A 12,270-nucleotide genomic window follows, 5' to 3' on the forward strand; every position below is an offset into this window, starting at 1 on the left:
ATGTTGTTACGCATCTGGAGGGCTTTTACGCACAGGAGAAACGACTTGATCTGAAGAGGCGACTCATGAGGGCTCATTTAGGGACGTGCGCGCGCCGCGTCTGACGCACCTATTGTTGTTTTAAAGGGGCGCAAGGGCACAGGTGAGGAGCAGACACCTCGAGCTGGACCTCAGGATTCATGTCATTATAGTTCGTGTGGATTTACAGCAATAACATGAGCAAAACAAAGAACAAAAGCGATAATAAGACGGAAAAAGCGTTGGCTGCGGAGAAAGAGCAGTTCGCTAAACAACAGGTGAGTACGTTTTTATTTTTTATTATAATCAAACCTTTATACCTTGGAGTTTTTAATTTTTCATGTAATATAGTTTGTTAAATGCGGTTAACTGTAAGTACCTTGAGGTAAAATGTAGTCACTGTACCGGACCAGAAAACAAAGTGTGAAACTAAATGTAATATTCCAAGTTAAAGTTTTTCATATTTAAATTGTGTTCCCCTTGACGTGATTGCCTACATCTAACTTCGTGTATTGTTCTTTATCTTATTGTTTTATCTATTTCCGCAAGCGGCAGCATGATGTTTACTGGTGAGAAGTTGATTTAGACTAAAGTGGAGTCTCTTTTTTTCAGCTCCACAGCATCAGCAAAACTCTCGTCTCCGGAGAAACTCCACTTAAAGAGAAATATGTGCGCAGTATCCTTTTGATTTTTACATTTCAAACCATGTTTCCTCCTCCTGTACATTACCATGGTATATAAGATACATGTGTCTGTGTTGCAGTAATTGCAATATGTGGTGTGATTTTTATTGTATTTCTATTAACGTTAGGTATTGGTGTTTTATGAACTTGAAAGCTGCTTATTTTAACTACACATCTCAAAGAACAACTAATGACAAGATTTGAAAATTAGCTAAAGCAATAAACTCTGTGCAGGACATCAGTTTAACGCTCTGTATTTTGAACTGTGTTAAACGGCATTTTCCAATTAAACAAGAGAGTTAATCCTAATTAATTTCACTAACACAAGACAAGACTACACCTGCATGCATGGTAATGTTTTTGTGAATCTTCACTTTAAGCAAAAAACTAAATGAGTTACCTTTGCTGTGGCACTAGACAAAAAAGTCTGAGGTTCAAAAGCGTTTTAAGGATTAATCCTCTTAGGAACATGCAAGTCTGGAGAAAAAGTTATGGTGATATATGAAAAGTTGTTAATGTATTTCAATCTCAACCAGAACAGTTTAAATTAGAGGAAAATAAAATTGTTCTAAAATGTGAAATCAATCTTATGCTGTATTATTGCTTTCCTTGTGTGATGAATTTGCAGAGGCACGAGTCTTATGCTGAATTATTGCCTTAGTATTTTGCAGTTTCCTTGACAGTAGTGTAGATATTATCATGGGAACGTATAAGGAGAGTGGAGCCGCCACCTTCTGGTCCTACACCCTCAACCTGCCTCTCTCCAGTAACTCCATGATCTGCTGGAAGTTCTGCTACCTGCTGCACAAAGTACTCCGGGGGGGGCACAGAAATGTGAGTTTAAATCTAAACATCTCCACATTTTTTCACTTGTTTACTCTTTGTCTCACCCTTATCCACTCTTCCTTTTGTAATCTGGCTCCTCTCTGTTTGACCTACAGGTCGTTAGAGACTCTCACAGATACTGTCGCAACGTCAAAGACATGGGCGTTCTCTGGGTGAGTAGCAGAAGTGAAAAAAGTATTGGAGTCTTTCAATTGTTTTCAAAACTCTGTTGAAAGTAATATTTCTATTGCAAGTACCATAAAAGTAACATCTTAATCTGAAAAGCAGCAAATTGTTGTCGTGCTTTAGTATAAAGTATGGCGATTAACTAATGGGAGTAGTAGTATAACGTTACATAAAACTGGTAAATATATATATGTTTTGTGTTTTTAAATTCCTATAAATTATATTTAAATAATATGTTAAATATTGAACTCTGGATGCAATTAAAAGTCTCCTAATATTGCTCTTTTACAAAATACATTTTCTCTATAGAGCCAAATATTGTAAGGATTGTCATGATCTTTAATTAAAAGTATTTTGTTCTAACTTTATACATTTTATCTTTATCAAGGTATCAACGTATGACAGCTTTTAATTTTTATTCCAGGGAAGCTTGCATGATCGATACGGCCACATTGTTGCACTGTCTGCAAAATTCCTCTGCCTCAAAATGGAATTTCATGCAAAGGTACCTTATGTTTTTTTTAATTATATAAAACTGTTTAAGGGTTTATATTATCTCATGTTTAAATGTAGAATGATAAATCCTTTAATTACTAAATAAATTCACAGCACAAGCTGATCCCAGGCAACCTGGAGGCCAGTGATGAGACTTTGGACAAGGAAACCGGAAATGACAAAAACAAAGTGTAAGTTGACCACCCTCAATAATTAGTGCTGTTTCCCATTAAATATGAGTTTAATGGGCTTCATAAATATGGTGTAAATGTATTGCAGGTTGGATATGACACAGGAACTGATGGATTACCTGGATGCTGGACTGAAGATGGAGGAGACAGGTGAGTCAACCTTTCGATCATGCAAGAGATGTATTAGGCTTTGGATACACACACTTGCTGAGGGATTTTATTGGATTTGTTGGCAATGAACAAAATACAGAGTAGCACCAGACTTATTCTTGTATTTTTTTGATTACATGTTCAAAGTTCTGCGTCAGCTTGATGCCAACGGCGCCAAATCTAATACTCCAGCTGGACAGTGCAGACTGACTCCTCTGATTCCTCTTGTACTGGACTGCAGCTTCCTCTACCACTTCACTGTCCTGCAGATGTTCAAACTGCACAGCTGTAAGTGACATATATGTTGTTGTCTATTTAATCAAGCTATAGTATTAATTAAAGCCTTAAACCGTTATAATCATATCCTCTGCTTTATAGGCTTGGCTCCAGATATTCTTCTTGGACATCGAGAGCGGTTCCGAGATCTTTTTAACAGGTAGGGTTTTAGAGTGATTAGCAAATACATACTTATATAATCTTTGGGTGATGTTAGTGACAGATGTATTTTCCTCTGCAGCCTCAAACAGTTCTTTGACAGAGCCAGAGAAACTGAGTTTTTTAAAACTGTCATCCAGATCCCAGATCTCCCAGATGTAAGTACCATAAATATGTCCGTATATTTGATTTGAGTGGTTTTCCAATGTAAGAAGGGAAGGAAGTATTCAGATCTCTAACATAAGTACTCATTCCACACTGTAAAAGTCCTGAGTGGAAAATAAAGGTTTTGTTTTATACACAGGCTCCACCAAACTTCCTCCGTGCTGCTGCCTTGGCTGAATATAAGAGGGCGGTGGTGGTGATACCAAACGAGGAGCGTACTGATGGAGAAGAAGTAGAGCCGCAACCAGAGACGAGAGAAGTGCCACAGGTACATGCAAGGAAAGGAAAAATATACTTAAACCACTTTTATTCTAGTATCACAGCTAACGTTGACATTTTTTCTCATGGCAGTACTATTTGCTAAACCAAATGGGACCTCCGGGTGTCTCAGTGGATCATAGGGAAACAGAAAACGAGGGTCTGAAGAGAGAGTTGGAGGCTCTCAAACCAGAACTACAACTCATCAAGTCTGAGGTGAGATTATCACATTGGATATACAGTATACTCAGTGGTGGAAGAAGTATTCAGATCCTTTACTTCTCTAAAAGTAATAATATCACACTTTGAAAGTACTCCACTGCAAGTCAAAGCCCTGCAGTCAAAAAACAATGTTGCAAAGTAAATGTATTCATTGTGAAGTAAAAAGTTACCTTTGCGTGTTTTACTATCATATATGATGTCTTTCCTTAGGCTAGGAGGTGTTTAACTGAGTTGAAGGCTCAGGTGAATCGCCTGGAGGCCGAGGTCGAGGAGGAGCGTAACCACAAACATATGGCCATGGTGGAAAAGGAGCACCTGCGGATGGAGGTGGAGGCTTTACGGTGCGCTAATGTCGCCAACGTCGGGGCTCAGATCGGATACAAGGAGGCAGACCGTAAGTCAACAGTTTTGTGTCCTGGTGAAATATAAATTTAGCTTAGTTTTAATGTGTCCTTTTCATCCCATCGTCCCTACAGATCGAGCTCAGGCAGCAGAGCTTCGTTTCACTCAACTCAAAGAGAGACATGCAGAGCTCATCACCAGTCATGCTGACTTAATGAAAAAGGTAAACTGCCTTCCTGAGAAGAAAAACATCCTGAGATTAAGATACTTTGAGTTAATCATTCCTGAATTAACTATCAATTTCTCATCTTTTTTGTGTTGATATGAGGCTGTAGGACCAAAGAATCCGGTTCACTGAAAACATGTGAATCTGTATTTTAAAATACAAAATAAATCAATTGAAATTCAGGTTCTGAAATGTTGTCTTTGTGTGTTTGCAGAATGCAGAAACAGTGAAGTTGTTCTCTGGTACAAAGCATGGTCACGATGATTTGCTGAGAAGCAAACAGCAGTTGGAGAACGAGCTGGAAAATCTACGACGGGAGAACAGTAACATGGTGAGACTCATAACTGCTGCAGGCAGCACAGAAAATAACACCCTCTGATATAATCTTTTTCCACAAGCTAGTGTTTTTGTTGAAAAACAAAGACTGTTGATAACTATTCACTGTCTTCTCTCCTCATCAGATGAATCAGCAGCAGCAGGAGTTTCAGCGCCTCAACAAAGAGCTTCTTGAGCAAAGTGCCGAGCTGGCTCTCCTTCGCAGCGCGCTGGACAATAAAGAGAAGGTGAGGCTTGATGACGATAACAACAAGCCATTTAGTTTTTCCAAACACTTTATTATCTTTATTACTGCAGAAGTATAGGTGGGAATCAACAATCACAGCAAGAAAGACAACTGACTCTCAGAATTAGTTTTCAAACTTCCAACAAACACTTCAGCACCACCATGAGGTCAACGTTGAGGCAACTTTGTGGCCAAATTTCATCTCCATCTCTTTGACTAACAGCTTTGACAAAGATTTAGATTTTTTATCTAAAAAGTTCATCCACTATTCATCTTAGGAGTTCATATTGAATTTCAACACTATTAAAATGTTTCCGGATCCTTGTTAACTTAATTAGATATTTTTTGACTGAATGAATGATTTAGCTCTTTTTTGACCATAATTCCTTCAGGCAAATCATAAACTAGAAAAAAGTTTCAACTTGTTTTTCAAAATAAACGTTGTACTTTGATGAGACGGCATGTTATGATGAGTGAGACTTAAGAACAGTTTTAGCCTTCTAAATAGGACAAAAATGTGGGGTTTTTTTCTCATTCATTCACTTAAGTTATTTACTTGCATTTCTGATGTCCTCAGGAGGGTTCTCATGTCAGCAGCAGCCTGGCAGCTCTGCAGGCGGAGCGAGACGTGTTGCTGCGCTCCGCCAGAGAAAAAGATGTGGAGCTCTCCTCTCTGAGACAGCAGGCCCAGCAGCAGCAGGGCTCCCAGGACCTGGAGAGAGACCGGCTGCAGCGAGAGCTGGCGGCCCTCAGAGCGCAGCTGCAGCAGCAGGTATGGACTCACGACACAGTAACTATACATGTGCACAATATGACTTGGTACTATTTTTATCTGCATGTGTTTCGCTAAATCACAAATATACTCTCTGCTCTAACTCTGTTTTATATACATTGAGGCTTAAACATTTTTGTTTAATTTTGCCTCTACATTTCTCTCTGAGCGGTAGCTGAGCATAATGCAGATTTTTTATCCCATTTTAATTCAAGCGTATTTTTGTGTCTTGTGTTTATTTTCAATTATTTCTGAAAACAAATGTATGTTAAGGACCTTTTTTATAGGTGCTATACAAATAAACTAAACTGTCATTCCCCAGCTCACCATCAATGCAGAGCAGAAGTTGGAGATCGACCGTCTGAGAAGAGAGCTGGACTCAACACGATTGGAGTTAAATCGAGCAAACGGCGCCCTGCAGAGCAAAGAAATGGTAGGAACACTAATGGTAACTTCCTCACCTCGTCTGCAAGTCTTCCTCTGAAAAAACTAATTGATGCATGTTTTGCTCCTCAGAGTGGGACCCAGCTGAGCAGTTCTCTCGCAGGGTTGCAGGCGGAGAGGGAGGTGCTGCTGCGCTCTATGAGGGACCAGGAGGCGGAGCTGAACTCCCTCCGGCAGCAGGCTCAGCTCCACCACAGCTCCCTTGAGCAGGAGAGGCAGAGGAGCAGCATGGAAGTGGGGAGTCTACATGCCCAAATACAGCAACAGGTGCTGCACACACACTTTATCACCTGTGCAATCCGTGCAACCCACTATGAACTGTTTACTTACTGAGGAGTTAATGTGTGTGACCTCAGGCGTCTCGTGAGAGTGAGCTATCCAAGAAGCTGCAGGACGAGCAGTTCTGCCTCCTGCAGTGTGCTGTGGTGGAGGCCGAGGGAATCATACTGGATGCTGTGGCCAAACTGGACGACCCCATTCACCTCAGCTGCATCAGCTCGCCTGGTAAAACCGTATTTATATCATCCCACACAAAATAATCACAATAATTACACCGCATGTGTTTAACAGTAGGTCTTTGAATGACTTTTATTTTTACGATCAGTCTCTGAAAGTTTCCAAAATCGTGAAAAAAAATGTTATTTTGTCTCATTATTTATATCCCTCAATGCTTAATAGGATAGGCTAAAGTAAAGTGTTGTAATTTTGCTTTTCATACCATTTCTCTCATCCTTCTTCTTTCTGTTTTTCAGATTATTTGATAAATCGAGCTGAAATCACTCTGGGTTCAATAGATAAGATGCAGCAGAGTCACGTGGTTTACCTGGGAAACAGGAATGGTGAGTGAGCTGTGCTCGTGTTCTGATTTATAAATAAAGTATGTTTGTTTATATGACGGGAGTTTCTAATGTCCTCTCTGTGGTTTTTAGATGCCAGTGGTTTGCTGAGAGCGGTCACACAGTTCTCTCACCTCACTGCTGACACCATTGTTAACGGAGCAGCAACATCTCACTCTGCTCCCACCGACCAGGCTGACCGTAAGACACACTCACACGCAACTGTTAGAGACATAAATGAAATACAGTAGAAACAAACATTAAGCACTCCTGTTTCTATGTCTCTTGCAGGTTTGACTGACAGCTGTCGGGATTGTGCAAATCACTGCCTTCAGTTCTTGAAGGATCTGAAGATTCAGGCCAGTTTGCAGCGAGCAGATCCCTCCGCCGTGCGCTTCACTGTCCAACGCCTCCTCGGATTGGCACAAGTGAGACAATTTTGACCTTCATCTGATTATGAGATCTAGAGATTTGCTTGCAGCTCCTTTTGGCATAGCTGTGCTTTGAGCTAAATACATGCTCATATTTACCAACAGCTTTTATTTATTTTACACAAATCCACCAATATCTAGATCTTATGTTTTGTCGATCTTTTCTATGTTAATTTTTGGAGCTTATTTGAATTACTTACTATAAACTGCTGGGTAGCTGTTCAAATTCACCAAGGGATCAAAGGGTCTTATCTTAACCTTTAATAACACATCAGAATAATCTGTTGATTAGCACTGTTATGCAGTAGGTATGCAATTTAAATACTCAAGTAAAGTACCTCAAAATTGTACTTGTATATATATATATATTTATATACAGTATAAAGAAGAGTTACTTTTACAAACAGTTTTCTGCTACTGTATTCCTGATGTGTACTTTATGATATCTGTTTAGGATCTGCGTCCAAAAGGGCATGATCTGCAGAAAGGAGAGCTGGCCTACCTGGTGGATAAGGAGATGATCGCCACATCAACTGCCATTGAAGAGGCTGTGCTGAGAATGGACGTAAGGACAAATTATGACTGACCACCTGACAAACACAGGACCACACATACATGGACACGTACACATACACCTGGTGATCCTTAACTATTCTGTTTCAAACCTGTCTCTCAGGAGATACTCACTCAGGCAAAGAGAGACACTTCTGGGATCAAACTGGAGGTCAACCAGAGGTAAGAAAAATAGTGTATTTTTCTAAAGTAGGACATTTTCTCCACTTCTCTCTGTCCGTTTCTTACCAGAACCTGTGTGATGTGTTTCTGTTTTCATTACAGTATCCTGGGATCCTGTTCAGACCTGATGAAGGTAAGAAATGTGTCTTCACTTTTAAAATACATCTCTGTCAACTTCTGTGACTCATGTTCACTCTGAGTTTCTCTCTGATCTCTTTCCTCTCCAGGCCGTTCACATGCTGGTTACAGCTTCTACTGACCTGCAAAAAGACATTGTGGAAGGAGGCAGGGTGAGTGTCCTAAAATAGAAATTACAAATTCAGTTCCGGAGTTCTTATAAGTCAAAGTAACTCTAAAGAGATAATTTAGGAGTTGTGTTTATGTTTTTAAATGGATGTTTTGATAGAGTAGTTCTGCTTTTGTTAAAAGGCTGTTTTCTCTTCTAGGCTGACCCAATTTATTCAAATCCAGATTTCTATGATTCTTTGTTTACCGTGGATGCATGTGAGAAATTGAAGGTTCAACAGTGTGGATTATTGACATACATATGGTCCTTTTATGAATGAAGTACTCCTCTAAACATGAACAAGAAACCAGAGGTGGATATTGCATATACTGACACATTTGTTCTTTCTATAGGGAGCAGCATCTGTTACAGAATTTTATGCCAAGAACTCTCGCTGGACAGAGGGTCTTATCTCTGCCTCTAAAGCTGTCGGCTGGGGCGCCACACAGCTGCTGTAAGTGTCCAAACACCACATACTGTATATTATAAGCTCAATGTCCCGAGCTCAATTTTATGAACCTGTTCTTTACTCCTTTGCTATCAGAGACTCAGCGGACCGGGTGGTGGCTGAAAAAGGAGCCTACGAGGAGCTCATCGTATGTTCACATGAGGTCGCTGCGAGCACGGCTCAGCTCGTTGCTGCCTCGAAGGTACAAACTCAAGTTTGTACCTTTCCTGTTACCATGAGGAGCGGTCTGATCAATTTAAAGGTCTTTGGTGGTGTTTTTACCCCAGAAATGTTGCTGTGGAACCTTGTCTCTATGAGCTTTACATTTCTGGTGGTATTTAGGCAAAAACAAATGTTCATGAAAAATGTAAAACATGTTTGGTTAGCAGCACGTTTTATTTGAGCTGCTCTTTGGATCTGTGGAACTGTAGATGAATTCTGAAGTGATGCTTTGTTATTTGTTTAGGTGAAGGCCGACCGTAACAACAAGAAGCTGCAAACCCTGAAGCAGGCCTCGCGTCACGTTAATGACATGGCTGCTGTGGTCGTCACCTCCACTAAACACGGGCAGCAGAAGATCTCTGTCCCAGGTGAGAGGGGATGTTATTATAAATGATTCAAAGTTCAAGGGATTTTATTATACACATATTATTAATAGGACATGAGACAAAATAATTTTAAGAAAGAAAGAAAAATAGTGCGAAATGAAACAGAGTAGTTTAAATTAGAGTAAAATAGTGCAGGTATGTTGTTAGGACCAGTCTATAAGTGCAGATGAATGATGGGTGGATTGTAACTAAGTACTTTTCTTACTTAATTTTTTCTATTTAATGCTCCCTTTATTCTATTTCTACTCCTTTACATTTCAGAGGCAAAAATCGTACTTTTCACTCTACTTTGTTCTTCTTTACATATTTTAAACAAAACAATATAATGATATAATATGATACAGTACAGTAACACGTATGACCACATTAGTTTGATTAGCATAGATACCATACAACAGTAAAATGCTCAAACATGGATTGGTTGGTGATAAAAAACTGAATAATAATAAAATATATTCTGTCAGAAGAGCCATACTGTAATGGACTTTAACTTGTAATGGATTATTTTGAGAATGCAGTGTTTTAACTTTTACGAGTATGAGTAATTCGTCCACCACTTGGAAACACATTCGATTGTTTGAAGGACATTTACATCTTGACTTTTTTTTACAGCAATCCACCTAAAGTTAATCGACATATTGTTTGTGATTCCTTTGCAGTTTCGATGGACTTCACTGGCAGATCTGTGATCAAACTGAAAACGGAGGAGATGGAGGTTCAGGTGAGGCTTTAAGTCCCAACAATTATCATCTTGTTTTTTTATTATTGTCGATTGCAAGTCGCTTACGATGTTTTGAATCTCTCAGGTGAGGGTTCTGCAGCTGGAGAGTGAGCTGGAGCAGGAGAGGGTCCGTTTGGGGGAGCTGAGGAAGAAGCACTACGAGCTCAACTCCTCTGTCGATGAAGCAGACGAAGATGCTGATAGCTTCCCACCGCCGCCACCACCTACTCTGCTCGATTCCCCGACAGCAAATGTGTCCATCCCACAGACACAGCCTTACATAAGCACACAGAAATTCTCAGACACTAATCCATTTGCCCCAGCTCAAACACAGCCTCAGTCATACACACCAACACTACCACAGGCGCAGACCTACACCCCTTCCACCTCCTCTGAAATGTACACCCCTTCCCTAACTTCCACCTCTTCTGAAATCTTCCCCCCTTCCCTAACGTCCACCTCTTCTCAAATCTACACCCCTTCCCTAACTTCCACCTCTTCTGAAATCTTCCCCCCTTCCCTAACGTCCACCTCTTCTCAAATCTACACCCCTTCCTTAACTTCCAATTCCTCTCAAATCTACACTCCTTCCCTGACATCTACTTCCTCTCAAATTTACACCCCTTCCCAACCATATACACTTCCTCAGACCTACACACCCTCTCAGCCTTTCATCCCGTCTTCGCCCTACACACCACCTCAGCCCTACACACCAAGCACAACTTACTTAAACCCTCAGTCTTACTCACTGTCAACGCCCTCCACTCAAACCTCCCCCAGCCTCTCCCGGCCTCAGTCTCCGTCTCTGGCACGGGCGAACCCGCAGAACGCAGAGACCACCAAACCAGCCTCAAGAAAATCCAACATCTTTACCAAATCTGGAAACTTGCTGAAGAATGCGGTAAGTACCATAAAAAACTTCTGCTATATCTGGATATTCATGATGTATGTTTAAAGGGACGATTCACCCACAAAATGATGATTTGAATAGGAATTACTCACCACGTGTTACCTTGAATTATTAAAGAAATCTTTGCTACCTCCATGGTGGATGCAGAATCCAGAAATCTGAACAAATTCTTGAAGAGTTGGATTAATTTGAGGCCTCATATATACAGCAATAGTAAAATAAACATCTGTTTAGAAACGTTTGCCTCTTTTACCATGTCTTAAGATCACTCGCTTTGCAAAAGTGTTTTAGGTAGTAAAGGATGTGTACTTGCAGAAAGCTTCCATTTACTTTAAAATGATCTTGCTTTGGAATCTTCATTACCGTGGAGTTTTCTTGAAGTATTCAAGGTAACACGTGGTAAGTCAATAATATACAAATGGTCATATCTTTGGTAAATGGTTTATAACTGGGTGTTTTCTTTTTATAATTTCAGTTCAAAAGAAGCGAGACGGGAACAGGGGAGTCTTGAATCCTGAATGAAGAAGAATCTGACATTTTACTTAACAATTACTGCAAATAGAAATATCCTTACTTTAACATTTTAAAACCGTTGATTTAAATCAAATTGTATTTCTCTGTAAAAAAAATGAAAAAGTCACCTAATTGTGCAAATGTATATTTTCCAACGTATTTTTGTAATAATACTGAAGCCTAATTTATGTTTATGGTTGCTGTTGTATACTGAGTTGATTTAATAAATATCATCAACAGGCAAAATGTACGATGTGTTTCCTCTCATTTCTGCTTTGAAAGTATTAAACTATTTACATCATTTTAGGAGTTAAGTAGTAGAGTAGTAAACGACCGCAATACTTCCTAGCCAGTGACGGTCTCTTCATGCTGTCAATTATTCTCACAGCGACCTCATCTGTCTGTTATGTCTGTCATGCGCAATACAAACTGCAATCTCACCACTGTGGATGTAGCCGCTGTGCACGGACCAAAGTAGAGCTGCGTCCAGTTAGAATATTGTAAAAGGGATAGATACCGGAATAACACATAATTACCTTCAAAATAAAAGCATAACTAAAGATGATCGGAAGGCAGATTTCTACAAAACCAATCACCAGTAAAATCAGTTTGACAGTACTCAGGAGATTTATATCTCCATGTTTGGAAAAAAGTCCCATATTTTATCACATTGTAGTATACATACATCTTCAGCAGGTCAGTGAATCAAAATGACTCTTCACATGGGTGTAATGCGCCATTGAGCTACTCTTTGAGTCTCACTTTAATGTTTTATTTAATGTACTTTATTTAGGAATATACATTGAGC

General features: G+C 39.8%; 1 protein-coding gene across 1 annotated transcript; it reads left to right on the forward strand.

Moving 5' to 3' along the window:
- Positions 1-74: 74 nt before the first annotated feature.
- Positions 75-11,712, forward strand: LOC134868236 (huntingtin-interacting protein 1-related protein-like). The gene is made up of 33 exons (XM_063889209.1): positions 75-296; positions 631-694; positions 1,393-1,535; positions 1,643-1,699; positions 2,137-2,217; positions 2,322-2,398; positions 2,487-2,548; positions 2,696-2,836; positions 2,927-2,984; positions 3,066-3,141; positions 3,288-3,416; positions 3,500-3,622; positions 3,839-4,022; positions 4,105-4,193; positions 4,411-4,527; positions 4,658-4,759; positions 5,336-5,530; positions 5,853-5,963; positions 6,047-6,241; positions 6,331-6,478; positions 6,727-6,813; positions 6,904-7,011; positions 7,102-7,238; positions 7,696-7,806; positions 7,918-7,976; positions 8,079-8,109; positions 8,204-8,266; positions 8,616-8,716; positions 8,807-8,912; positions 9,177-9,300; positions 9,978-10,039; positions 10,125-10,940; positions 11,425-11,712. Exons 1-33 carry the CDS (start codon positions 216-218, stop codon positions 11,458-11,460), a joined length of 4,074 nt encoding a protein of 1,357 aa, XP_063745279.1. The 5' UTR covers positions 75-215; the 3' UTR covers positions 11,461-11,712.
- The last annotated feature ends 558 nt before the right edge of the window (positions 11,713-12,270 follow it).

The sequence above is a fragment of the Eleginops maclovinus genome, chromosome 8, assembly GCF_036324505.1.
Source record: "Eleginops maclovinus isolate JMC-PN-2008 ecotype Puerto Natales chromosome 8, JC_Emac_rtc_rv5, whole genome shotgun sequence".
Lineage (NCBI taxonomy): Eukaryota > Metazoa > Chordata > Actinopteri > Perciformes > Eleginopidae > Eleginops > Eleginops maclovinus.

What these genes read in the sequence shown, in the direction of transcription:
- LOC134868236 (XM_063889209.1), top strand. Translation starts at nt 216, where the DNA reads ATGAGCAAAACAAAGAACAAAAGCGATAATAAGACGGAAAAAGCGTTG. An exon ending in TCCGGGGGGGGCACAGAAAT is followed by an intron (nt 1,536 to 1,642) that starts GTGAGTTTAAAT and finishes TTTGACCTACAG; the next exon opens with GTCGTTAGAGACTCTCACAG. An exon ending in GAGCGCAGCTGCAGCAGCAG is followed by an intron (nt 5,531 to 5,852) that starts GTATGGACTCAC and finishes GTCATTCCCCAG; the next exon opens with CTCACCATCAATGCAGAGCA.